This window comes from Brassica napus, chromosome C5, assembly GCF_020379485.1.
Source record: "Brassica napus cultivar Da-Ae chromosome C5, Da-Ae, whole genome shotgun sequence".
Lineage (NCBI taxonomy): Eukaryota > Viridiplantae > Streptophyta > Magnoliopsida > Brassicales > Brassicaceae > Brassica > Brassica napus.
The window spans coordinates 42,613,824-42,640,139 of NC_063448.1; the positions used below are offsets into that span (position 1 = coordinate 42,613,824).

Below are 26,316 nucleotides of genomic sequence, written 5' to 3' on the forward strand. Positions count from 1 at the left end.
ATATAACGACGAAACGCCTTTCATCGCCATTTCCTCGTAACCCTTCTTTTACGAGGAAATAACGAGGATTTTGGCCGTCGCTATACTTGTATTTTCTTGTAGTGTTTCGGTCATCTACCATCCGGGTGTCACAGCAGGCAATGCTACTAATAGTCCAAAACTCTAAATGCAAAAATCCACTGGGCCAACAATTCTAGGGTTTGTGGTCAGTGCATTTCTTTCATGATATGCAATCTTCTTGTCTTCCCTGTGTTTGACATGGATTATGACTGTAGACTTTTTAGCTCAACGGGAAAACGTTACCACTGAAAGGTCTCATTTAAATATATATCTCTTCATTATTGTGAATGGTAATAGCTAGAAACATGCATCATACAGTTTATAGACAATGTAGTAGTAAAATATAAGAAATATCATTGACCTAACATCTCAATTTGGGCTAGATAGCCACAAAATTGGTCAAAGAAAACTACCATTAAGTCTTTGCTCCCTAGCAACCAACAAGTGGTTGGGTAGTAGCTGAAGCTAACCAAGCCAGCCTATGGCAGTAATCAAACACAGATCATTTTGCTTTTCGCTACCACCGTGAAGGCTTGACCGGCTAGATCAAGAGATAATGGCAATAGCAACTCAGCCACCTTGAATTAAGTCAGGTAGCTTCAGAGTATGTAGTAGCCTAGATATTATGCTCAAGGACATGTTTCAGCTGAACCTTTTGGCCCTCGACTTGTGCTTCCATAAGCTTTGTCTTCACGTTGTTCTTATGTGTACCTCTAGGCCATTCTATGCACCCTTTCATCCCTCCTCGGTTTACACTAGCATATGCCGAGTCTGGTGATGAGCCCACCAAGTCCAACGTCCTGAATCCGCCTTTCCTTGGTGAAACCATCCCCGCATTTGACTTTCTCGCGTTTGAAAATGAAACCCTTCCGTTGATACCTTCTATTGAACTCCAGAGCTTCGCCATTGATGATACCTTTTTGGACTGCCTTCTAGGAACCGGGGATACTTCTTTTATTTCTCTCAATGGAGTCTTCTGAAACTCCGTGCCATTCGCCGATACGTTGCTGTCACGTTGAGGATTGTTGCTAGTGAAATGGACGCTCTCATCTGGAGAGAAACTGGATCGGTGTTCTTCCTGATGGCTCACAGTTTCCCAACCACTGTCATCTTCTTCAAATTCACCATTCTGGTCAGTTAGAGCATTTGAGAGTCTCCCTTTGTTATCTGAGCTTACCCTGTGAACTTCTGAACCGTGGCTGACCGGACTGTAACCAACGCATTGCTCGGTTTCTCCATCTTGGATGGCTTCACCCAAGTTCATTTCTTCAAATAACATTAAGATATCATCCGGTTTTGAGGGCTCATATGTAAACTCCTTGACTTCTTGGACATCACTGACTGATGCAACAGTCTCTCTTAGCACTTCAGCCTCTCTCACCTCTTTCACACTTGTAGTAGAATTTCTTGAACTGAGGAAGGCCTCCAACTCTCCTACAAGCTTGTTCATTTGTGAGTACTTCTCCTCGAGTGCTAATTTGGCATCAATAAGCTTCATTTGGACACGTTCCTCACGCCAAACCTCAGCCATCTGCAGCATTCTTCTCTCGTCCTCCACTTCCTCTCTGAGATTCATGGATTCACTCTTCAATGCATCAATCTCAGCTTTGTCTTCTTCTATCTCCTTGGCGAGTTCATCGCAAACTTCTTCGATTAACTCTCTTGCCTTCCTTTCCTTTTGGTAGTCATGCATGTGACGCTTCACACCCAGCTTTGAATCTGCAAGCTCATTGACTAGTTTTAGATTGACAGCTTCTAACTTATGACGAGCTTTTTTTTCCCGGTTGATGTCATCTTTCATGTCTTCAATGATTGCTCGGACCTTCTCATGCTCCTTGCTCCGCCAAGATGCTCTCTCCTCGCTAACTTTCCTCAAGAAGTGCTCAAGCTTCTTTTTCTGAGATCGCTTCTCACTCTCGAGATCTTCTATGCGAGCACGAGCCTCCTCCAGTTTGATCTCAATAGAAGAAGCAGCATTCACTCGTTGATCAATCAGCCTCACGTTGCTGTAGATGTGGTGGACGTCATCCCTCGCAGCTAAGCGTATAGGATCCCATTTTGTTGCCGCCTCCATCGCAGAGTCGGGAAATGGAATCGAAGCCTCCTGTTAACAGCAGAAGAAATTAAATTTTTCAGATCAATAACCCCAAAAAGAAATGAGAAAATAGAAACAGTCACATGGAAAGTGACATTTCAATAATTCTGATACCAAGAAGTAACTGACCAAAGGCAGATATACTAGTTCAAGTAACAGCTCTCTGAAACCTCATCTCAACCACAATGTTAACTTATGCTCTCAAACAATAGGGTATATATAACTTCTGAAGCATTTCAACATCTTATTGGACTGACATAAATATCATCTTCACCTAGAAGCAAACACACCTTACACAAGAATCCACTCTTTGTTGGAGCAACAGGAGGACTAGGCATGCTTCTTAAGTTGTAGTTGGTTTGGAAGCCAGAATGTTTATGATCATGGTGATAGAAAAACAGAGGACCCAAATGTCCAGCAGCACTTCCCTGGAGAAAAGGAATATTAATATTTAATATTCTTCTCAGATAGTAACTAAAACAGAGTATTTCAGATCCAGCACACTAGAAAAAACAGAGTGTGCAGACTCCACAAATATGATCAAACAGTGGTTTTAACGACTATTGTGAAGATCCTATAATCAAACCAATCTTTTGACCGAAAAGTTCAAAAATTTCAGAAAGAAAACTTTAAAACGGTACCTGAAACCCTAACCCATCCATTCTCCTCTCATCTCCGCCGCTAGAAACCGCATCGGGGACTTGCAACCGCCACACTCCCGCCGCGAGTTTCCTTCCCGTATAAGGTTTCACACTTGTCCTTCCTTCCTTGCTGGGTTTCTCATCAACCTGATTGCTCCAATCATCATCATCCTCTTCAGCCGCGCCGCATCGCTCCCTGTTCTGATCCTCCGCTTTACATTTCAATACAGGAGTATCCATTCTGCTCCGCCTCCTGACGCCGGATCTCCGCTGACGGATCGATCTCGGTTTCATCTTCCTCCTCCTGAGATTAGGTCCTGCGGCGGGTGATGTAGCCGTCGAATTTGATTTTTCCGGTGAACTTCAACTACTTGTGTGTTCGAAGAGAAGAATCTGAGCATAAAAGGAAAGCTACGGACAATGCGTGAGAGAGAGATGGATATGGAAGCTTGAGAGCTCGTGATGATGCAAACTTGCTCGATTCGGAACTGTGCAAGATGCATATGAGTGTGGGGATACTACCCTACTGTATCTTTGATTTGTATAATTGATTACTTTCACATGGTCAAATTATGGTGAGAGCAAAAAGGAAACATTTTTGTGTGTTTCAGAATCATCTTTTACCATCAAAGCCCAACAACAAATATGAAATCAAGGCCCATCTATTTACAATGTGAGATTCCCAAAGATTTTAGATGTTGCGGCGGGGGTTCAAAACTTAACTATGAGTTTTTGTTTTTAACTTTTTATCTTATCTATCCAGTCAGTTTTGAGAGGAGTGCTATTCAAAGGACTGGTTTTGCGAGGAGTGTCTTCGGTCCTACAAAATGAACTGGTTATTACACTGAATGACTTCCGTTAAGAGATAATCTAATTATCTATTACTAGAGTATTATATAAACTGCATGGATCGAAATCCAAATCTAATAACTATTTCGTTCTAGCATGAATTAAACAGGCCCATGACAAACCGCCATGCCCCGAGTTAGTCCTTAACACTAGGTTACCATTACTTTGTTAACTACTACTGTGAGCTTTTAATTGTTGATGTGCCCTCCTTGTGAGGTGGTGGATCGGTGACCATCATTGGTCTGTGTTGTTATATGGATTGTACACAGAACAATCTGAACACTATATGCTGGATTATTGAATTTATTATATATGTATATATGGACACAGAACAACTTGCACACTATATGCAAGTTGCGTACATTGATCCATAGCTCATTACATATTTTTGTAACATGGCTCGTGTAAGCATTTGCATGGGTCTATGTGCCGTGCCAATGTGTACAATGTATGTGGATCGTTGAATATATAAATCGTTGTTTATATTGTATTAACGCCAGGGAAGTTCTTATCTAATTTTCATTTTTATTGGCGAAAGAGTAGCTCAAAACCTTAGTCTTCCATCAAAAAGTCTTCTAGTGGACTTAGTCACCAAATGAATAGAAATCATTAGAATCTCAGTTTGAATCTTCGCTGTTCTTTTTTTTTTTTGGTCTAGGAATTATATTACTCAATTTATTTATTTTAGCACAATGATTGAAAAATAGTACAAATGGCTGGTGAAACTACTGTACCACTAGATAAGCTCGAATAATAGAAAGATACGTAGTTTATTCTATTTTTCATTTTAAAATATAGTAATTTTATAACAGAGTTGAGCTGTATTCTAATAGTACTCATTTTAAAGTGGAAAATAGAAAATGAACAAAAAAAAAAAAAACAACTTACCCAATATATATAGCAAACTCATTTTTACATTATTATAAAGTAAAAATAGAATACTATTAAAACTTTTTTACTCTAAATTTTAATTTAGAGTAGAAAATAGAGTGGATACCGGAGATGTAACACCTAGAAATAATAGCTAAAAACATGCATAAATTGAAAACAGACACATTGTATTCGCAAACTCTACTAACCGATATATGTATTGTAATATTTTTATCTTACAATAAGAATCTGAACATATACCGATAGATATTAAAGCATTTATATAGAGATGATCATGTTTGTCGTATCTATATAGTGGTATGAATTAGAAGATTTTCAACCACAAAAAAAGACAAAACTTTTCTCTCTCTCGAGCGTGCAGACAGCGAACCCCAAGAACCCTAGCTCTGGCCGCCACTGCTAGGCGTCGCCGGAGGCATCCCCTTCCTCTCCCTTTCTCGTTTTTCTCTTTGCTTTCATCCTCCCCGGGCTTCTCTTGGTCGATATGCTCGCGATTCTGTGCTGTTGAAGACCTCTCCCGGAGATCTCTTGTGTTCGACGGAAAAGGTTTTTGGCATTCAATGGAGTGGCGACGAGATCAAGGCGGATCGGCGGAGATGAGAGTCGGTTTTTAGAGTTGAAAATTTCACAGATCCAGATTTCTCTCTTTTGAGATCTACGGTGGAAGATTCACGACGTCGGCGCGTGACGAGGTGTGACATCTCCTTCATAACAGATCTACCTTGTCCCTGCGACGGTGAGACTGCTGGAGGAGTGCTGCGACGGGCGGTGGAAAGGGGCTCGTTCTTCGGTTCCCGGAGACGACGTGAGGCATGAACTCTCGACGAAGGACTTGTCAACCGGAGTGGAGGTTTCTGCTAATGAAGCACGGCGGAGCCGTACTTCCCAGCGTCGGTGACATCCCGGCGGTATGAGCTCTGCACCCTTGAAGTCGTAATCTGGTGATCCTTGCTCGCTTTCCGACGTCAAAACCTGCTTTTCATTTCGGGCACTCATGCCCGATTTATGGCTTAGGGTCGGAATAGTGATGTCAGAGGGACAGGAGCTTGGTCGGTATGCGCCAGTGGGATGGTCATGTTAGTACATGTGCTGAAAGCTTATCATTAGGAGACTATAGGCGGTTTAAAAATTGGAACTGGATTACGCTTCGAGTCTCTTTGTGTTATTACTATTTTCGTACTTTGTGGTCAAATTTAGTAGGGTCTAAGGAACGGCCATCTCGTGTCGTGAGTTGGTGTCGTTTCCGAGTGGTGAAAAATGCAGCGGCGTTTCAAATTAGGTAGCGTAAGATCCAATTTAGTGATCTTAGGTGTTACTAGATTTCGTCGTTTGTATGTTGGGTTTAACTTGTGTGGTTATAATCATGTATTCATCGTTGGTTAATGAAAGTTGATGTTGAGCCAAAAAAAAAAAAAATATAGTGGTATGAACACCAAGATTCTCTAGCCTATTTATAATTCAGTTTTAATTCGCAAATAATAAGAAACTAAAAACAAGATGTGCGAGATATCGATAGATCAACCTATACATTTCACAATTCATGTTCATTTAGAAAAATATTACTTGAGTCTAAGGTTCAAGTGACCGATAAAACAGGAAACAGAAACTACTACTAGTAGTAGGGTGAATTCGATTCAACACCAACTTCGAGCTTTTAGTCGATATATTCTACTAGGGCTGGGCATTTTATCGTTAAATTTGATTTGATTCGTTTCGATTCAATTCGAAAATTCCGGATACCCATAAACCTTCGAATCAAAGCAAATACTAAAAATCAATATCCGTTAAAATCGAAGCAAATCACAAATATTAAAATTTTGGAAAGCGGATATCCGATCCGATCCGGTAATATATAAATACATGTATATCTTGATTATATTTAAAGTTTTAAATGTATAAAATTATATAATTGTTATTCTAACATATGATTTGACAAATTCTATTCACATTATTACTTATATAAAAATATTACATAAAAGAAAATGAATAAATTTATGACAATTATTAATTTTGTTTCTTAAGTTTTGTCTTATTATAATTGTTAACTAAGTTTTTAATTTTTATAAAATATGTAGATTCACCATTCCTTTTAATTTTTATCTTATATATCATGCAAAAAAATATTTTACAAAATAAATTTGTATCAAAATTTTAAAATTATTTGCATTAATCAAAACATATGAGATATCCGTAAGTATTCTTAAATATCCGAAAATATATATTTATTTTCTGAATATCCGTTTTTCCGAATATCCGTATTTTTCCGAAGCAAAGCAAATCGAAAAATTAGACATCTGTGGTATACGAAGCAAATCACAAATATCTTCAAAAACCTGGATATCCGATCCCGTGCCCATGGCCTATATTCTACACAAAAAGCTAGTTGTAGACTTGTAGTATACTAAGTATAGTGTGATAAGCTTGATGTAGCACCAACTTTGAGATTTTGACTTTAAATAAATGATAATTCTTCGTATATATCAGTTGCTGAGTTACGTTTGAAAGTATATTAAAAATATTTGTAGGGTAACACTGATGTTATGATCGGTTGGTATGTGGAAAATTGATATGTTTCCATGGATAATCAATATAAAAGTTGTTTGTTCAGCTTGCTAGGATCGATTTTGTTCATTTTTTTTTGGCATGTCTTATTCACTTACCAATAACATTTTGTAAGAAATAAAACAAACTATTTGTAAAAAGGGGTAAATGGACGAATAAACAATAGTGAGATTTTTTTACCTCAACAATAGTAAGTTCTAATGGCATTATAGCTATCAAGTTTGAACCATTTTTATATTTTTAAACAGGGAAACTAAATGTAAAACAAATAATCCAAGACCATCTCTACATATTTAAAACTAATAAAGAGAAAAGGTAAAAGGGTAGTGAAAATTATGGGGGTTAAAGGTGGGGGAGACGTGCATGTGTATAATAATAACAATGTCTTGTGGCTTAATCGAGTAATTGAAAAAATGGGTGGCATCTTTGGCTTCAGAGATTCTGTTCCCTTTGGTTGCGTTCACACTCTGAAGATCCCTCCCCAAGTGCCGTGTTCACACTTCACTTCACTCGGCTTCCTCCTAGCTCGGCTCCATCCAGATTTCTAAAATTACTAATTTGATTTAATTTGTGTATAAATAACGCCTCTATAAATTAAATTATCAAATTTCATATGTTTTAGTGTTATGGTAGATATCTTATAAAGTTATAATCAATCGTAGTTTATTGTTAACGAACATGTTATAAATTTACATGTTAATAGATTTTTGTTTTATTAAAATATTCTTAAACAAAAAACACAAACCCAATTTTAAAAATATAAATAATTAGGGACAAAAATTAAGTTTGGGTAGTCAATGCATTAGATGAGTTACATTATTCTGTATATTTTGGTATATCTAGTTACATATTTTACATGCAAAAGAAAATCTGATAAATGAAATTTTGTTCATATACAAATAGGTTTCCTTCAAATAATGAAAAAATACGGGAGTTTTGACAATGGAAATGGACTATTGGATCTTGTCATTTTATATTCATGCTTTACATGTTTCTCTTTAGCCATGTGCAGTACAAACTTCCGTTTTTATTTCTGTTTCCGTTAGACGTCACGTTAGGTATATAATACAATTATCACACTTGTTCTATTATTCCCATTTTCATGGGCTTTGCATCTTCACCGACACACTAGAAAATAAAAAAAATATAGATCAACAAAAATATCCAAGCCGACCGACGAGCCGAGAAAAGACACATGGAACGTGGAAGGGTGGACGAAGCGCCAATAGTGAAAAAATGACAAAAGCTGATCATGTTGAGTTCAACAAACACATGTCCACGTAGGACGAAAGTCATATAAAAGCAGACGTGGCAAATAGTATATGTTCTTGTTGCATTTGATCTAATCTTTTTCTTCTTTTTATATTATTTTAATATCCCACTACCTTTCTACCTACGTCTTATATAAATCATCTCTGAACCACACCTGACACTTGCCTCTAAAGACAAGAAAAAGGAAAGAATGGGGAACTGTCTAAGGCATGAGTCAGAAATGCACTGGGCTGGTGAAGATTGGGATGATTTCATCACACAAGATGAAAAAGAAGATTATCATCATCATAGCTCCAAGAAGACCTCCACCAAAGCTAGTAAAACAGTAACTGTTAAACGAGAAAGTAAATCATGTGATCCATCTCACCATGAGATCAAGATCAGGCTCACGAGGAAGCAACTCCAAGATTTACTTAATAAAGTCAACGTCCATGACTTAACCAGTTCTGCAGCGTCACATATTGATCGTAAAACTGAAGAAGGCAACCAGCCCCGGTTATGGAAACCGATTTTGCAGAGCATACCAGAGGTTGACTGAGAGTTTCTAATAGATGAGACCATGTTGTATATTCTTTAGGGGTAGGAATAGGATGTTGATGTAAATTTTGAGTTTTTGTTTTTGTTTGTAAATAATTTATAAACATAGACCTTCTTGACCGGTGGTAATAGTACGGGTGGGCACTTCGGTTATTTTATCGGTTCGAGTTCGGTTCGGTTTGGTTAGTTCGGTTTTAGTATTTTTCCAATTGAAATAAACCATAGTTAGTTTGGTTCGGTTCGGTTTGTGTTCGGTTCGGTTTATATTCGGTTCGGTTTGTATTCGGTTCGGTTTGTTTTTTGGATCAACTTAATTAGGTTCTTCTTAGTTTAATTTTTTTAAAGAGAAATTATGTTTTAAAACATAAATTATGTAAACATAAATTATGTAAATTAAATTCAATATAAAACTGAAACATATTTTTTTGAAAAGTCACAAAAAGTATATAAGAATTAAAACAAATGAAAGTTAACTAAAATAAAAAAACTCAACATCATTAATAATGTCTCTTATATCATTATTAAAAAGCCTTGTAATGAATCATCGTCCATGTGACGCCGTAGAGAATAATTTTGTTTTTAATAAAATTTGCTTTAGATTTTAGATTTAGATTTAACATCCACGTTTACGTATACAAAAATATAAACATACAAACTTTTCTATTTTTTTTAAATCAAATATTTTGATGATTACATATTAGGTTAGAAGAATATATGTTAATGAATAAAAAATAGAGAATATGTGGTATAGTATTAGAATTTTAGTATATTGGTATTACTAATATTTTTAATTTAAATAATTACAAAACACATCGGTTTCTCGGTTCGGTTCGGTTTAAACTGAACCATTCGGATTTGGGAAATCTTCGACCAAATGGTTTGAAATAGATTTTGGTTCGGTTGGTGTGGTTTTTTGCCCACCCTAGTTAATAAATACCATGACTACTTGATTAGTAATCTACTTAGTGGGCTTCGTCTGAGGAGAATAAGAAACGTATTGGGCCTTATAAGCCCATAAACATAATCGTTTTCTTCCCCCCGCTATTCCAAAACCGTATCGAATTCATATCTATAAACCCTACGCTCCTCCGGCTCCTGCCGTCAGTTCTCCGACTAAAAAAGCTAACTTTTTCCCTCCCGGAGTTATACATAGAGGGGACAGTCTCACTACTTCACTTCTCTACTGGTTTAAACGATCCTTAAGGTCTGTGCCAAGTTTCTTTTCCTTTAAATTCCTCAAATTTTGTTCTGCTGGTCGCTTTTGATCACCTAGTATCAGATTATGATGAGAGAAATAATATTATCGTCTTAATTAAGTTTATAGTAATTTGTATAGTACAAATGTGAAAGCATGGTTTACAAAAAAGAGATCACCAAACATCAGTATGCTCATCACAGCTACATTTGATGATTCCTTTTCTTTTTTTTCTCCATGTTTTGATGTTTTGTTCCTTTGAAGTGATATGTAAGGTAAGCAAACCAATATAATCTTTGCAGATTCTGGAAGTGTGTATCTAAGCACAATGTCTATCACATCATCACTTACTTCAACTACACTTTGTGGGGCTTCAGTTTTTCCTAAGGCTTTAGCTCGTAGCATTGAGTTCCCAAGAAACCATCTCTCGACGCCTTTCGAAAGCTCAAAGATTTGTTTGACTACATATCCCAAGAAAAATGCTACTTGGAATCTGACCAGAAACATTGTTCCGATCCAAGGAACCAGGTGTCACGCTATCCAAGTTGAGACGAAGGAGTCGTTTACCCCTGGGAAGAAGTTTCAACTTAGTGATGTGATTGAAGGGCAACAGTTTGACAGGGAGATGCTAAGTGCTATCTTCGACGTTGCACGAGAAATGGAGAAGATAGAGAAGAGCTCTTCTCAGAGTGAATTACTCAAGGGCTATCTAATGGCCACCCTCTTTTACGAGCCTTCCACACGTACCAGGCTCTCTTTCGAATCCGCCATGAAACGTTTGGGAGGAGAAGTCTTGACCACTGAGAACGCTAGAGAGTTTTCATCTGCTGCTAAAGGGGAAACACTTGAAGGTATCTAATTGGTACTCTTGTGACACTGTTGATATGTGTTTAGATTGTTAATTTGTTGGGGGTGCTTTTTCAGACACCATAAGAACGGTGGAGGGTTATTCAGATATAATAGTGATGCGACATTTTGAAAGCAGTGCTGCTAAAAGAGCCGCAGCTACTGCCAATATACCTGTTATTAATGCAGGTGATGGTCCTGGAGAGCATCCCACTCAGGTCTGTTGTGTTCATCATAACCTTTAAGTGTTTTAGTTTTCCTAAACAAACATTTTACTGATGTCTGGTTCTATTGCTGTTGTGAAGGCACTCTTGGATATCTATACCATCCAAAGTGAAATTGGAAAACTAGATGACATCAGTGTAGCTCTGGTTGGAGATCTTGCCAATGGAAGGACTGTCCGGTCCCTTGCTTACTTGCTTGCCAAATTTAAAGACGTGAAGATCTACTTTGTCTCACCTGAAATTGTTAAGATGAAGGTTAGTTTTACTAAAATTCTCACCCCTTCTTAAGAAAGTTTGAAGAAAAATGGCAAAGTCGATAACATCATTTGGTTTGTTGTTTGAATGGTAGGATGATATAAAAGATTATTTGACATCAAATGGGGTGGAATGGGAAGAAAGTTCAGATTTAATGGAGGTAGCATCAAAGTGTGACATAGTTTACCAAACCCGAATCCAGAGAGAGCGGTTTGGAGAAAGGCTTGACCTCTACGAGGCAGCTCGCGGGAAGTATATCGTAGATAAGGCACTGTTAGGAGTGATGCAGAAAAATGCTGTTATCATGCATCCTTTACCGAGATTGGATGAAGTAAGTTGATACAACCCTCTCCTTTTCTCATTGTTTCTGTCTATGAACCGCAACACAATTTTCACTCTCTGTATTTTTTTTTGTGTGTAGATCACTCCAGATGTGGACACTGATCCAAGGGCTGCCTACTTCAGACAAGCAAAGAACGGTTTGTTCATAAGAATGGCTCTTCTGAAGCTACTACTTGTCGGTTGGTAAATATAAGATGGTCTAAAAGTAAAAGTTCCTTCAGCGAACTGAATCTCAAGCTTGTGACACAAGAGACGTATCGTATCGTCAGTGCAAGGACCCAGCAATAAATAAAATCTGAAACTCGAGTGTGTTTAGTGTGCTTAGCAGATGTTACTTCAAAGAACATAATGGTGGTTGGTTTGTTGATCTTAACATTGCGTTAATCGACCTATCTGGGGAAGAGTTATTGAACTTTTGAATAAATTGATTCTGAGCATTTTTTTTTTCCACCATTTTGTTGTCAAACACGAAAGTAAGGAGTAAACACTTGTGTCTTACCGCTCCAAAGGGCGAAGCATAGATAAAAGTAAAGCGAGGTTCAGTTCAGTGTATACTTTATTATGACGAAACTGCCCATCTTTCTTTCCACAACTCCCTTTACACTTTGGAATTAGTTTTAATTAAAAGGAAAATCTCTAAAATAGCACATTTCTAAGTTTATATCACAATAATAGCTTTCAAAAACTAAAATGACCAAAGTAGCATTTTATCTTTTGAAAAATTTAAATTTTTTTTATTCTTCAAAATTTGAAATCTTATCCCAAAAAACTCACTCCTCAGCTCTAAACCCTAAACCCTAATCTCTAAACTCTAAACCCTAGATCCTAAACCCTAAACCCTAAATCCTAAACCCCACCCCACCCCTTAACTATAAACCCTAAACTCCACCCCTAAACTCTGAACCCTAAACTCTACACTCTAAACCCTTAACTCTAAACCCTAATGTCTAAATTAATTTACCATTGGGGTATAAGTGTATATTTATCTCTTTTGATAAAACATTAAATGTTATTTTGATCATTTTTATTCTTAGATGCTATATTTGTTACAAAATTTTTTTTAGCGCTATTCTAGTCATTTTCTCTTAATTAATTATAAATTTTATTATCATTAAAGTACTTTTACGGCGATTTTTTATTAATAAGGTGAAAAAGAACACATGGGATTTTCCGTCTGTGTGTATCTTCCTAGCAGCAGCAAGTCTTTGAAGCCATTCTCAGATTCACGACAGCAGTTTCGGTAATAAGCTAACTCCGAGACCAGGTAATATATCTATCTCTCTTTCGATCAATAAAGTAAAAGTTCCACGCAATTCACATGTTCTTTGTTGTTTCCCTGGTTAATTGAACAATCTCCTTAACACCCCTGCAGCTCGGAAGAATTGGAACATAGTTTTTGGAAGATGCTTGGGAACCCTTTAATTCAAGTTCCCTCATCACTAATGCCATCTTCTTCAATGATGGCTTGCCCTCGAGTTTCTCCCAATGGGCTTCCTTATCTCCCACCCAAACCTAGAACTAGGTACTTAGTGGTCAGAGCTACATCCAATTCACATGGTCAGCCATCGTCTGATGACGGGAAGAGTCCTCTCACGGTTGTTTTAGATGTGCCGAGGAATATATGGAGACAGACTTTGAAACCTCTGAGTGATTTTGGGTTTGGCAAGAGAAGTGTTTGGGAAGGTGGGGTCGGTTTGTTTATCGTCTCTGGTGCTACGGTGCTTGCTCTTAGCTGGGCTTGGTTGCGAGGGTTTCAAATGCGGGCCAAGTTTAGAAAATATCAGACTGTCTTTGAGCTTAGTCAAGCCTCTGGGATTTGCACGGGAACACCGGTTAGGATCCGTGGTGTGACCGTTGGTACAGTTATTCGTGTGAATCCTTCCTTGAAGAACATTGAAGCTGTTGCTGAGGTATATCTTTTGGTTGCTCCTTTTAATCATGTTTTGACAGTTTCTCATGTTAGGGTCTTCTTGTGTTTATGTAGATTGAAGATGATAAGATCATCATCCCTAAGAATTCGTTGGTTGAGGTGAATCAGTCTGGTCTTTTGATGGAAACCATGATCGACATTACACCGAGGAATCCTATACCTGAACCTTCTGTTGGGCCTTTGCATCCGGAATGTGGTAGAGAAGGACTCATTGTTTGTGATAGGCAGAAGATAAAGGGAGAGCAAGGAGTGAGTTTAGATGCGCTAGTTGGAATATTCACTCGTATCGGACGTGAAGTTGAGGAGATTGGTGTAGTCAATGCTTATACGCTTGCTGAGAGAGCGGCGTCGGTTATTGAAGAAGCGAAACCATTGCTCAGAAAGGTGATATGAGTAGTTTTTGTAACCCTTTACTGGAGGGAAAAAATGTATTATCATGCTTAACCGGTTGGGTTTTGGTGTAGTGATGTCACAGATTCAAGCCATGGCTCAAGATGCTCAACCTTTGCTCTCTGAGTTTCGTGATAGCGGCTTGCTTAAAGAAGTTGAGTCTCTTACTCGAAGCCTTACCCAAGCTTCTGACGATATGAGGTAATGACTCTTAAGTCACCAAAATTGGACTTTAGGTAGATGTGTCTATCTTACTAGCTCTATGTCGAATGAAGTGTCGGATTTGAGCTACTGTCTTACAATCTGGAATAGTTGATAAACGTGTTTACCTTTTTATCTTCTGAAACCAAAGTGTGCTGTTTTTATCACTTAATGTATGTTTCTAGATGGAGTGGAAACTTGTATCTAGCAATGTAAAAGCAGTACTAGGACCACATCTATCTGTGGTTAGATAATATTGTAGAAGATTGTGAGAATGTAAATCTTCTTGACAGATAAAAACTTTACATTTTTCATTCTTGTTGCATTGCAGAAAGGTTCATTCGTCAATAATGACACCTGAGAACACAGAGCTAATCCAGAAGTCAATTTACACTCTGGTTTACACATTGAAGAACGTCGAGGTAACTTTTTGCTATTATTCAACAAAAGTAAGAGCTTTTGAACATGTTAAACAAAATGTTTGACATGGTCTTTTGATTGTTTCATTGTAGAGCATAAGCTCAGATATTCTGGGATTCACAGGCGATGAAGCCACGAGAAAGAACCTTAAACTACTCATCAAATCCCTCAGTAGGTTATTATGAAACCAAGTATTTAATGGTGAGCAGTGTTGATTCTTTTTCTTTAAATGTGTTTTGGATTGAAAATGAGAGAGACGATTCAGTTTCTACGAACAGCAAAGCTGCGTTGTGTTCTGCATTAATGCATTTCCTCAAAATCATTTACTTTTCACACGGGAGAGCGCGTCTCGTTTTCGTGTAGGGTCCCAAGGAAGGAGAAGACTTCACTTCATAATTTCAGAATGGGTTATTATTTTAAATTCATGAAAATAGACAAGGGTGTTTTGGTCATTAATTGGACTATTTGGTCTTTTTAGGCGATTAAAATAATAAAATTAGTAAACAAAGAAGATTATAATACTATAGGTTGTGGTCAGGGTCAGGACAGAGAGAGCCAAGCGCTTACCCTCTTTTGCTTTCTTCAAGACATCTCTCTTCTGAACTCTTTTCAAGACTTCCAAATTTTGTTTTTAAAATCGAAAAATCGAAATTATTATTTTCGAACAATAAATATAAATAAACAGCGAATAAAAGTTTACGGCAAAAAAGAAAAAGAATCGAAGTTAAAACGAGTTTGGTCGGTCTGGTTGGAAGGTAGAGAAAGAAGAAGAAAAAACTATTCCAACCACAAAATTATTGTTATTACAAAAAAATAATAAAAACTTTTTAAATAATTTTAAAAAGAAAATAATAATTTATTAATTTAAAAAAATGTCTTTATGCTGTAAGAGAGTTTTTTTGTTTTTCCAACTGCTACCCTTGTTCCTCCATCTTCATCTTCTTCAGACAGATCTCTTCTCAACCACATTACTTCTGGTTTCTCCAACCATGAGGAAAGGGAGAGGTTCCTCCGCCGTTCCACCCGCTCTTCCGGTAACCGCCAACGGATCCGTGAAGGAGCCGAGGTATAGAGGCGTTAGGAAGAGACCATGGGGCCGATTCGCCGCAGAGATCCGCGATCCGTTAAAGAAATCCCGAGTCTGGCTCGGCACGTTCGACTCCGCCGTGGAAGCTGCACGCGCCTACGATCAAGCCGCTCGTAACCTCCGTGGTCCCAAGGCCAAAACCAATTTTCCGATCGACTGCTCTCCGTCTTCCCCTCTCCAACCACTCTATCACCAGAACCATCAGAATCTTCGATCGGCGAATCAGAGCCAGATCGATCCGTTCATGGACCATCGGTTATACGGCGGAGGAGGCGAGCAGCAGATTATCAGCCGCCCGGCGAGTAGCAGCATGAGCAGCACCGTGAAATCGTTTAGCGGGCAGAGGCCGTCTTCTTCCGTGGCGAAGCCGTTACCCGCGGCGAAGAGGTATCCGCGGACTCCACCGGTGGCCCCGGAGGATTGCCACAGCGACTGCGATTCGTCGTCGTCGGTGATTGACGATGGAGACGACATCGTTTCGTCGTCTACGAGAAGGAAACCGCCGTTTCAGTTTGATCTTAATTTTCCGCCGTTGGATGGCGTTGACTTATTCGATGATGATCTCCACTGCACCGATCTACGTCTTTGATTTGTGGGTATTGAGAAAAAAAAAAACATCCGTGATTTACAAAAAAAAAAAAAAAATCTCAAATTTTTAATTTTCCTTTGGTCTTATATTGAAAGTAAATTAAAAGAAGGAATTAAAAAGAAAGTGAGAGCGATGATGATTATCATGGTTGTGAATCACAATGACAATGAAGATGATGACGATATATAAAAAAAGAGAGATTATGTGTAAGATCTGTTACTGTAAGAACCAGATCTATCTTTCATTTGTCTGTTTCTTATAAAGATCAACCCTTTGTTACTTGTAACATTCTATAGCTGATTATGATTCTTAATGATTCAAATAGATTATCCTTGATATGCTTATGGTTTGGAGTATGAGGCTGCATTTTAATATACAGTTTGCTCTGTAACACAAACACTTGTTTGTCTTTGATCTTGATACATTTAGGGTTTCTATTATAGACGTAGACTTTAGTCGTGCTTGTGGTCTGAGCTATAGGGACATACGCAGGAGATCTGAATGGCTTCACCTTGTGGTAATTAGATTGAAGAAAGAAAGTGGTGAAGCTCCTTTGCTATCTAAGATGGATGATTCGAAGAAGTTGGAATACTCATTGTCATTGTTAGTGCTGAGCCTTAAGTTTGTTCATTCAGCCTTTTAGTTGCAGCAGGTAGACAAGAAAGACTTTTCCTTTCGTGTACCCAATTCGAATGTATGGGAGATAGGCGTGGTCAATGGGCGGTGAGTGATTTGGGTGATCGATAAAGCTCGATGGGCAAAGGCCAAGTCATTAGGTTAAAGTTTGGTGGCTGAGGTGATGTTGATCTGTAAATGCCGTTGGGTGTTAGAATTATGTTCTGACTATCTGATTAAGATTTGCTGGTTGAGTTGTTCCAGATTTGGTATCTACTTTACTTCTCTGCTACGGATTCAGACAGTGAATCTTTGGGTTTGAAGCAAGACTGAGCTTTTTTGTATATCTTTTTTACCGTTCTGAGGTAAAAAGCCATGATGTGTCTTGTAATTTACTGTAAAGATTTATTACTTGAACCTAACTCAACTCTCAAGTCACTTTCTCTTTCTTGTGGGGGTTCGAAATTCTGGTCAAAAAGTATGTTCCTTTACTGTTGTAGCCTTTCGAGAATTGAGGGGTTCAAAACTTGAGTTTTTTCATAATGGCTACGTTCTAGTGTAGGATCGAATATTTTGGGTTTTACATTTTAGCTTCATCTAACTTTAAAACTGTTCAGATATTTCCTCAAATAAGTTATATAACACGCATAATTGCATATGCTAACTCATAATCTTCAATGGATTCTTTCATATCCAAACCATCAAAATAATAATATATTATCAGCTAATCCTTGAGAAATGTAGAACAAAACTAGTCATAAACTTAAATTTGCTCGTTGGAGATTTAAGAATTTCTGACAACGTCTGAAAGATGTCCAAACACAATTTTTATACTAGAAATGGCTTAGTGGCTTGCGTGTTCCGGGCACGACTTATATTTCTGTGACAGAAATTCTGTCAGCCATAAAGGCTTACGCCGGCCCGTTTTTACTCTTTAACTTATACGTTGTGTGCGGTTTCGTCGCAAAATTTACCTCTTCTAGAATCTCTGCTTTTGCCAAATGTTGAAATTATTTGTAACGAACCTAATTTCGGTTTCGGAATTTGTTAGCCGGCTAAATCCAATGCACATGTACAAAGACCACTTGTTTGCATATAAATACCAATTGTCCAGCTTTGTTTTCTCCACATGCAAGAGAAAAATCAAAAGTTAGAAAAAGAATAAAAAGAAAAGAGAGAGTTAAAAGAATAGAGAGAAATGGAAAATGTTTGTAGGAACTGAGCCACCAAGATGTCGTCGCTGGAGCTACTGCATGCCGTGACCATGCCAAGCTCGTCACCACCGTTCACTGCAGCTGATAACCGCCGGAAACCGCCGGCTCTTAAGCTTTGTTTTCGTCCGTTCAGTAAATCGGTCATATCTCCCTAACCGTTGAGAATCTCGCACATGAAAAGCCACCATCGTATTTCTCTCGTCGAGACGAAGCCGTAGCCACCGACCACGCCGCAATCGGAGTCTAGATGAAGCCGAACGCTCCGTTCAAAGTTTCGCCTCCGCGCGCGGGTGACGGCCACGCGCCGCCGCCGGAAATCGTCTCCGCCGCTTTCGCCGCCGTCCTCCGCCGCCTCTAGACCGGCGCCGAGCTGCCGGAACGCCGCTGCCGGAACGCCGCCGGCCGCCATGACTCGCCAGTGACTCAGTAAGTGAACTCGTTGACCGGTGTAAATTGAATTCGAAATCGGTTAGGGTGAACCGGTCGGTTAAGTCAAATCGATTTCTGGTCAAGGGTTGACTGAGTTGGCCTTTGACCAGCGAGTTGACTTTCCATAAACCTTGACCAGACCCGTTTTAAGCCTCGATTTATCGCCCTGATTTCAGATTTGGAGTCTATTTAAGCATCTGAAGTTCATAGATAGCACTTCTCCTTGTTGCTAAGGTGAGGGCTACTCCGATTAAATCCTGAACTAGTTTAGTACTACCGTTATAGAAAATCTAGTTTCGAAACATGATCTGTCTCTGTGAATCGAGTCTGTTTGAGAGTCTTGCTTGTTTATTATTATTATTGATTGTTAAACCGGAAATAGGATAATAGAGGATTCAACGATTGATTGAAATGATTGATGTTAAGAATTGTTATATATGTATATATATGTGAGTCCATGTGTGGAGATTTGCGGGGTGCAGAGACGTCTGTGCTGGCTGCCTATGTTTGTGGAGATTTGCGGGGTGCAAAGACGTTTGTACTGGCTGCCATGTTTGTGGAGATTTTCGGGGGTACAGAGACGTATGTACTTACGACGCCTGATTTGCGGGGTACAGTGTGGACTATTGTACTAGCGACACCTGTTGAGTTATATACGTATATCCTTATGAGGAGAATGCGAGATGCAGAGAGTATCTATGTACTATCATCGCATTGGTTGCAGCATGTCTAGTGCACTAGACATATATTGATTGTTTTGTGTGGTGTAATACACCGTGATTGTTTCGTGTTAGAGCTAGACCTACATAGTTGTAGTGCTATGAACTCAGTCAGTGGTTTGCGGTTTAGCATCCCATATCTCACTGGGCAACTCCCATGTTGCTCACCCCTCCTTCCTTCCCCATTTTCAGGAGAGACTGACGACCATGAGTGATCACATCGGTTTGGTGCTTTGGGTGTTATTGGGCTTTTGGGCCTTTGGGCTTCAGACGTTTCCGCTTATTTATACATTTTGGACTTTCGACTTTATATTGTTATTTATACTTCAAATGTTTATTTTATTTACTGGATTTCCAGCGTGGACGTTGACTTTCAAATATTTATAAATGGAGATTTCAGATAATTTATTATTTAACGTATTATTTTTATTATTTCGTAAGTGACGGGTGAGACAGTTTTGGTACCAGAGGTATTTATTTATCGTAATATTTTATTATGTAAATCGAGGTGTCACAATTTTGGTATCAGAGGTATTTATTTATCGTAATATTTTATTATGTAAATCGAGGTGTCACAGTTTTGGTATCAGAGCTATTTATTTATCGTAATATTTTATTATGTAAATCGGGGTGTCACAGTTTTGGTATAAGAGCGGGGTTCCGTCTTGGCTCTGACCCGGGATGGCGATTTGTTGGACGTGGTTTTGACTCGGTTTTAATTCGGTTTAATCGGTTTTAAAAGATTTTCGAATCTGGGGATTTGGGAGTTTTAAAAGGAGAAAAATACAGCACTTTCCTGTTCAGTGACTTCTAATCCAATTGTCTTTTTTTATTGACCATGAGTTTACTCATCGTCACCCATTCTCTAGCTAACAGGGTTTCAGCTAGATGTTCGAGAGATGGATGATGTCACAGCCCGAAAGATTGCTGAAGTGTGTATCAGTTTCGTCAGCCGTGTTCAGAGATTGTCCGCATGTGGATGTGTGGCGTTGTTGCCACCACCCAAACTTCAAGCCATCACTCCACGAGTTTTTGTACTGGAGATTATGTGGTATGAGATGTGAGCCATGAGTTGGCATGTGTTATTCGTGTGTATGATTATATTGACTGCCTTGGAGGCATGTTTAGTTTGTAAACTCGTGGTGATCGCTTTTGGATTGGGGTGCGGCAGCTTGCGTTGTGTGATATTGGAGTTACGCTTGGTATGGTTGCCAGTGTTGGTCATTTCAGAGATGTGTCAGTTCGGACAGCTGACATAGGACGTTGGGAGGTATTTATATTCATTGCGGCGTACCAGTTATGCATGGAGGAGTCGAGTTATTCAGAGACTCGTCACAGAGATGATGCTGCATTTTTAAGATGTTATCCTTTGGATAGATTGGCTGTTACGACATCGAGTAGTGTTGGATTGCATGAGGGCAAGAGTTCAGATTCCTGAAGTGGAGCATAGTTTTACTGCATGCATGCTGCATACAGAGGAGTTATTGGACATAAGAGCAGAGAAATTTTTGGCGACCATTTCAATGATTAAGGATGATGGACAGTATGAGTTTCAGGACCTTCTGGTTATCGCAGAGTATGAGGATGTATTTGTGGCCTTAGAAAGGGTCACCAGCAGACATAAGAGACTCTTTGGCGATTGAGTGTGAACCACGGGCAGCACCGGTTTCACGAGTTCTACACCGCTTAGCGCTAGCAGAAATGGTCGAGCTGAAAGAGCATATTGAAGATTCATCAGACAATGGTTTATCAGACAAGTACTTCACTGTGGGAAGCATCATCATTGTTTGTAAGGAAGAAAGATGAGAGTTTCAGGCTTTGTACTGACTACATAGACTTGAACATGGTAACCATCGTATTGATGAGTTGTTGGATTAGCTGCATGGAGGTTCATGGAGATCATGGTTCTCGAAGGTTGTCTTGGCATCAGGATACCATCAGATTGCTATAAATAAGGAATATGTACGGAATGTGGTTTTTTGTATGCGTTATGAATATTATTAGTTGCAATGATATCATTTGGGTTGATGAATGCATGGATAGCATTCGCGGAGATTCTTTCGCAAGCACTTGGATAAGTTGAGCATGTTGAGCATTATCGCACTTTAATTTATTCTTGGAGCAGAGGAGCATGATGAGCATTGGCGGATTGGATATTGATGCATAAGGATCAGGTTATTGTATATGCATCGCATCAGTTGAGACCTTACGAGACCCACTACCCTATTCATGATTTGGAGTGGCTGCAGTGGTATTTGCGTTATAGTTTTTGAAATCGTAATTATACGGGATGGAAGTTTAGATTCTCTGGGATCATTAGAATCTGAAATTTATCTTCATTCATTAAACTTGGACAGTGCAGTTGGATTGAGTTTGTAACAGGCTACTGTATGGATATCAAATACCATCTGGTAAGGCCAACCAGGTGACAAATTCCTTGGATAGGCACATGAGCGATGTATCGAAAACCAAGCAGGTTCATGAGTTACTGGAACAGTTGTTAGTCTCAGTTTGTGTGTCATTACTGTCGATGGAGATACAGATGGCCTTGGGACTTTGGAGCAGTCAGATTTGTTATGGAGGATACGCCAAGCGCATGTTAGGGTTATGGCTTTGGTTAATCCAATTGAGATTGAGAGTATTGGATATCATACAGTTTTGAACGGAATGTACCCGTGCCGAAACCGAGTTTGTGTGTTGGACGATAAGCTGTTAAGAAAATGGATCTTACGGCAAACACATCACTCGTGTTTCTCTACCCATCGTGAACACCAAGGAGTACAAAGATATGAAGTGTTACTATCATTTGCCTAGTATGAAAAAGGTTGTAGCCATATTTCATCCCGGTGTTAGACATGTCTGATGGTTATTTCTGTGGATCAGGTGCCTTTCAGGTTATTGCTGACCTTGTTTTTGTCGGAATGGTAATGAGGCTTGGTGTTTATGGATGTTGTTACTGGATTTTAAATCACAACATGAGGAAAGGATGCCACATGGGTAGTCATGGATAGACTTACCAAGTCAGCCTATTACCTAGAAATTAAGAAGACAGTCAGAGTTGATCAGTTGGTGCAGATTTACATCAGCGTGATTGTGGGGTTGCATGGAGTTCCTATCAGCACTGTATCTGATCGGAATGTGAGTTCACATCAGTATTTTGGAGAGCCTTTCGGAGGGCGCTTAGGACAAAGGTCCATATGAGTACGACTTACCACTCGAAGACGGATGGTCAGTCGGAGAGGATTATTCACACCTTTGAGGACACGCTCAGGGATTGCGTCTTATAATGGGATGGAAGATCGGAAAGCATTTATATCTAGCAGAGTTTGCCTACATCGACAACTATCGTTCGAGCATTGAGATGACACTGAATGAGGCTATTTATGGTAGGTCATGTCGTGTACCACTTTGTTGGACCAAAGTGGGGGAGCGACATGAGTTAGAACTATTAACGGTTCAGGAGACAGTAGAGCAAATGGACATGCTCAAAGATAGGCTTTGGGAAGCCAATGACCGTCAGAAGATTTATGCAGCTAAGCGCCGTAAGGATTTGGAGTTACATATGGGTGATTTAGTATACCTGAAAATAAGGACATTTCAGGGAGGACCTAAGACTCAGAAGCTAAAGGAGCTCAAACCGAGGTACATGAGATTGTATTCTTCGCTAGAGTGGATTGAAGTAGTTACTTGCAGTTGTTTTATCAGCATTGTATCAGCCTTCCATGACTTGGTTCATATGACAGCATTGTGAAATTTGAGAAGGCCATAATTTATTTTGCAGTTGACGTCAAGTGACTTCAGAAAGATTATATGGACCTATCATCTATTGGAGATTTTGGATCATTAAGTGGAAGTAATTCAGGGAAGGTTGACCGTATTTGTCTGAGTTCATTGGGAGAGAGATAAGATTCAGGAGGAGGCTTGAGAGACCGAGCGAGGATTAGTATTCGAGGTTTTGTTACGATGACATTGGACATGTCAGCTCATGACTTGAATTCAGGGACAATTTCCATGTTAGTGGGGGGGGGGGGGAATTGTAACGACCCGAATTTCGGTTTCGGAATTTGTTAGCAGGCTAAGTCCAATGCACATATACAAAGACCACTTGTTTGCATATAAATACCCATTGTCCATCTTTGTTTTCTCCACATGCAATAGAAAAATCAGAAGTTAGAAAAAGAATAAAAAGAAAAGAGAGAGTTACAAGAATCGAGAGAAATGGAAGATGTTTGTGGGAGCTGAGTCACCAAGATGTCGTCGCCGGAGCTACTGCATGTCGTGACCACGCCAAGCTCGTCAACACCATTCCCCGCAGCTGAGAACCGCCGAAAACCGCCGCCTCTTAAGCTTTGTTTTCGTCCGTTTAGTAAATCAGTCATATCTCCCTAACCGTTGAGAATCTCGCGCCTGCAAAGCCACCATCGTATTCTCTCGTCGAGACGAAGCCGTAGCCACCGACCACGCCGCAATCGGAGTCTGGATGATGCCGCATGGCGCCGGTCTAGCAGCGGAGACGATTTCTGTCGGCGGCGCGTGGCCGTCACCCGCGCGCGGAGGCAAAACTTTGAACGGAGCATGCGGCATCATCCAGACTCCGATTGCGGCGTGGTTGGTGGCTACGGCTTCTAGACCGGCGCAGAGCCGCCGTTTCGCCGCTGCCGGAACGCCGGCGGCCGCCGTGACTCGCCGGTGACTCAGTGAGTCAACTCGTTGACTGGTTTAAACTGAATTCGAAATCGGTTAGGGTGAACCGGTCGGTTAAATCAAATTGATTTCTGGTCAAGGGTTGACCGAGTTGACCTTTGACCAGCGAGTTGACTTTTCCATAAACCTTGAACAGACCCGTTTTAAACCGTTCGAAAGGCGTTCTGACTTGATTTATCTCCCTGATTTCAGATTTGGGGTCTATTTGAGCATCTAGAGTTCATAGATACCACTTCTCCTTGTTGCTAAGGTGAGGGCTACTCCGATTAAATCCCGAACTAGTTTAGTACTACCGTTATAGAAAGTCTAGTTTCGAAACATGATCCGTCTCTGTGAATCGAGTCTGTTTGAGAGTCTTGTTTTTTTTTATTATTATTATTGATTGTTAAACCGGAAATAGTATAATAGAGGATTCAACGATTGATTGAAATGATTGATGTTAAGAATTGTTATATATGTATATATATATGCGAGTCTATGTGTGGAGATTTGCGGGGTGCAGAGACGTTTGTGCTGGCTGCCTATGTTTGTGGAGATTTGCAGGGTGCAAAGACGTTTGTACTGGCTGCCATGTTTGTGGAGATTTGCGGGGGTACAGAGACGTTTGTACTTACGACGCCTGATTTTCGTGGTACAGTGTAGACTATTTTTCTAGCGACGCCTGTTGAGTTATATACGTATATCCTTATGAGGAGAATGCAGGGTGCAGAGAGTATCTATGTACTATCACCGCATTGGTTGTAACATGTCTAGTGCACTAGACGTATATTGATTGTTTTGTGTGGTGTAATAGACACCGTGATTGTTTCGTGTTAGAGGTAGACCTACATAGTTGTAGTGCTATGAACTCAGTCAGTGGTTTGCGGTTTAGCATCTCATACCTCGATGGGCAACTCCCATGTTGCTCACTCCTCCTTCCTTCTCTATTTCCAGGAGAGACTGACGACCAGGAGTGGTCACATCGGTTTGGTGCTTTGGGTGTTATTGGGCTTTTGGACCTTTGAGCTTCAGGCGTTTCCGCTTATTTATACATTTTGGAATTTCGACTTTATATTGTTATTTATATTTCAGATGTTTATTTTATTTACTGGATTTCCAGCGTGTACGTTGACTTTCAAATATTTATAAATGGAGATTTCAGATAATTTATTATTTAACGTATTATTTTTATTATTTCGTAAGTGACGGGTGTGACAGTTTTGGTATCAGAATTATTTATTTATCGTAATATTTTATTATGTAAATCGAGGTGTCACAGTTTTGGTATCAGAGCTATTTATTTATCGTAATATTTTATTCTGTAAATCGAAGTGTCACAGTTTTGGTATTAGAGCTATTTATTTATCGTATTGTTTTATTATGTAAATCGGGGTGTTAGGTTATTACGAGGGCTGGACTAAAAAAACTCATGAAACGTTAGGTTTATGCGCCGAATTTTATATAAAAACTTAAAAGGCATCTAGATCTTATGGTGCAATGGTATTATGGGCAATTTTTTTGTTTTGTTTTTATGCTTTAGGTGTCCAAGTCCAACTACATAGAACCTGATCTGATCATGACATACCGAAAATGTTAAATCTTAAGGTCTTTCAGCTGCTAATATTTGGGGATGCGCTCTATTTACTCCCAAGAACTATCATATATCACCAAAACCACATAGACTTTAATCATAATTCCATTTCTCCATCAAATGAAAGTTTGAATCCTATTTCCACACCATATTATGAAAGTTCGAATTCTAATTCCACATATATTAGAAGTTCTAATTATGTTTCTACACAAACGTGGGTTAACTACGGTTTACTATTTATCAATTATACCAATTACTTGTTTTATCCAATAAAATAGCCAATTAAACCGAAATGATCCAACTTAAATCGGGTTTTAACTAATTTTGACCTGATTGAAACCTTATTTTACCTGGAAACAAAATCTCAATTTTTATATCTTTCCCTTTTGAAACCCTAGATTCAAAGCAGTGAAGTTGACAAAACCTCTGGATGAAATTCGACGTCGAATTCGAAGGGATTGTTTGCTTATAGTCGAAACCAATTAATTGTGCTAGTGCTCAGCCGAACCCATCTCTTCGTGACGAATCTGATGACGAAGAGGAGATGGAGAGAAACGCTTTCCGCAATGAAGAAGATGTAGCTGGTTTCACCGTTGAGCCTCATATCTGACACCATTGATGATCCACTTGAATATCCATAGACATTATTCATCATTCTCTTCAATCTCTTGGATTTCCT

General features: G+C 39.2%; 4 protein-coding genes and 1 pseudogene across 5 annotated transcripts; 4 read left to right on the forward strand and 1 right to left on the reverse strand.

Annotated features, from left to right (window-relative positions):
• Positions 1–318: 318 nt before the first annotated feature.
• On the reverse strand, positions 319–3,299 carry LOC106432349 (annotated as a pseudogene).
• A 4,104-nt stretch (positions 3,300–7,403) lies between these two features.
• Positions 7,404–9,144, forward strand: BNAC05G31700D. The gene has a single exon (XM_048758658.1). It carries the CDS (start codon positions 8,561–8,563, stop codon positions 8,906–8,908), a length of 348 nt encoding a protein of 115 aa, XP_048614615.1. The 5' UTR covers positions 7,404–8,560; the 3' UTR covers positions 8,909–9,144.
• A 789-nt stretch (positions 9,145–9,933) lies between these two features.
• Positions 9,934–12,206, forward strand: LOC106432342 (aspartate carbamoyltransferase, chloroplastic). Its single transcript, XM_013873180.3, has 6 exons — positions 9,934–10,111; positions 10,405–10,953; positions 11,027–11,166; positions 11,254–11,427; positions 11,522–11,758; positions 11,849–12,206. The coding sequence occupies exons 2-6, from the start codon at positions 10,431–10,433 to the stop codon at positions 11,954–11,956; spliced, it is 1,182 nt and encodes a 393-aa protein (XP_013728634.1). The 5' UTR covers positions 9,934–10,111; positions 10,405–10,430; the 3' UTR covers positions 11,957–12,206.
• A 706-nt stretch (positions 12,207–12,912) lies between these two features.
• LOC106432376 (protein TRIGALACTOSYLDIACYLGLYCEROL 2, chloroplastic) lies at positions 12,913–15,032 on the forward strand. Of its 2 annotated transcripts, none has more exons than XM_013873208.2 (6): positions 12,913–13,033; positions 13,142–13,679; positions 13,754–14,083; positions 14,175–14,290; positions 14,622–14,712; positions 14,803–15,032. In XM_013873208.2, exons 2-6 carry the CDS (start codon positions 13,173–13,175, stop codon positions 14,893–14,895), a joined length of 1,137 nt encoding a protein of 378 aa, XP_013728662.1. In that variant the 5' UTR covers positions 12,913–13,033; positions 13,142–13,172; the 3' UTR covers positions 14,896–15,032. The 2 variants fall into 2 exon arrangements, 1 of the variants encoding a protein (XP_013728662.1); XR_001286404.2 differs by having other exon boundaries at positions 12,953–13,033; positions 14,164–14,290.
• A 115-nt stretch (positions 15,033–15,147) lies between these two features.
• On the forward strand, positions 15,148–16,722 carry LOC106432340 (ethylene-responsive transcription factor 7). The gene has a single exon (XM_013873179.3). The coding sequence runs from the start codon at positions 15,583–15,585 to the stop codon at positions 16,384–16,386; it is 804 nt and encodes a 267-aa protein (XP_013728633.2). The 5' UTR covers positions 15,148–15,582; the 3' UTR covers positions 16,387–16,722.
• The last annotated feature ends 9,594 nt before the right edge of the window (positions 16,723–26,316 follow it).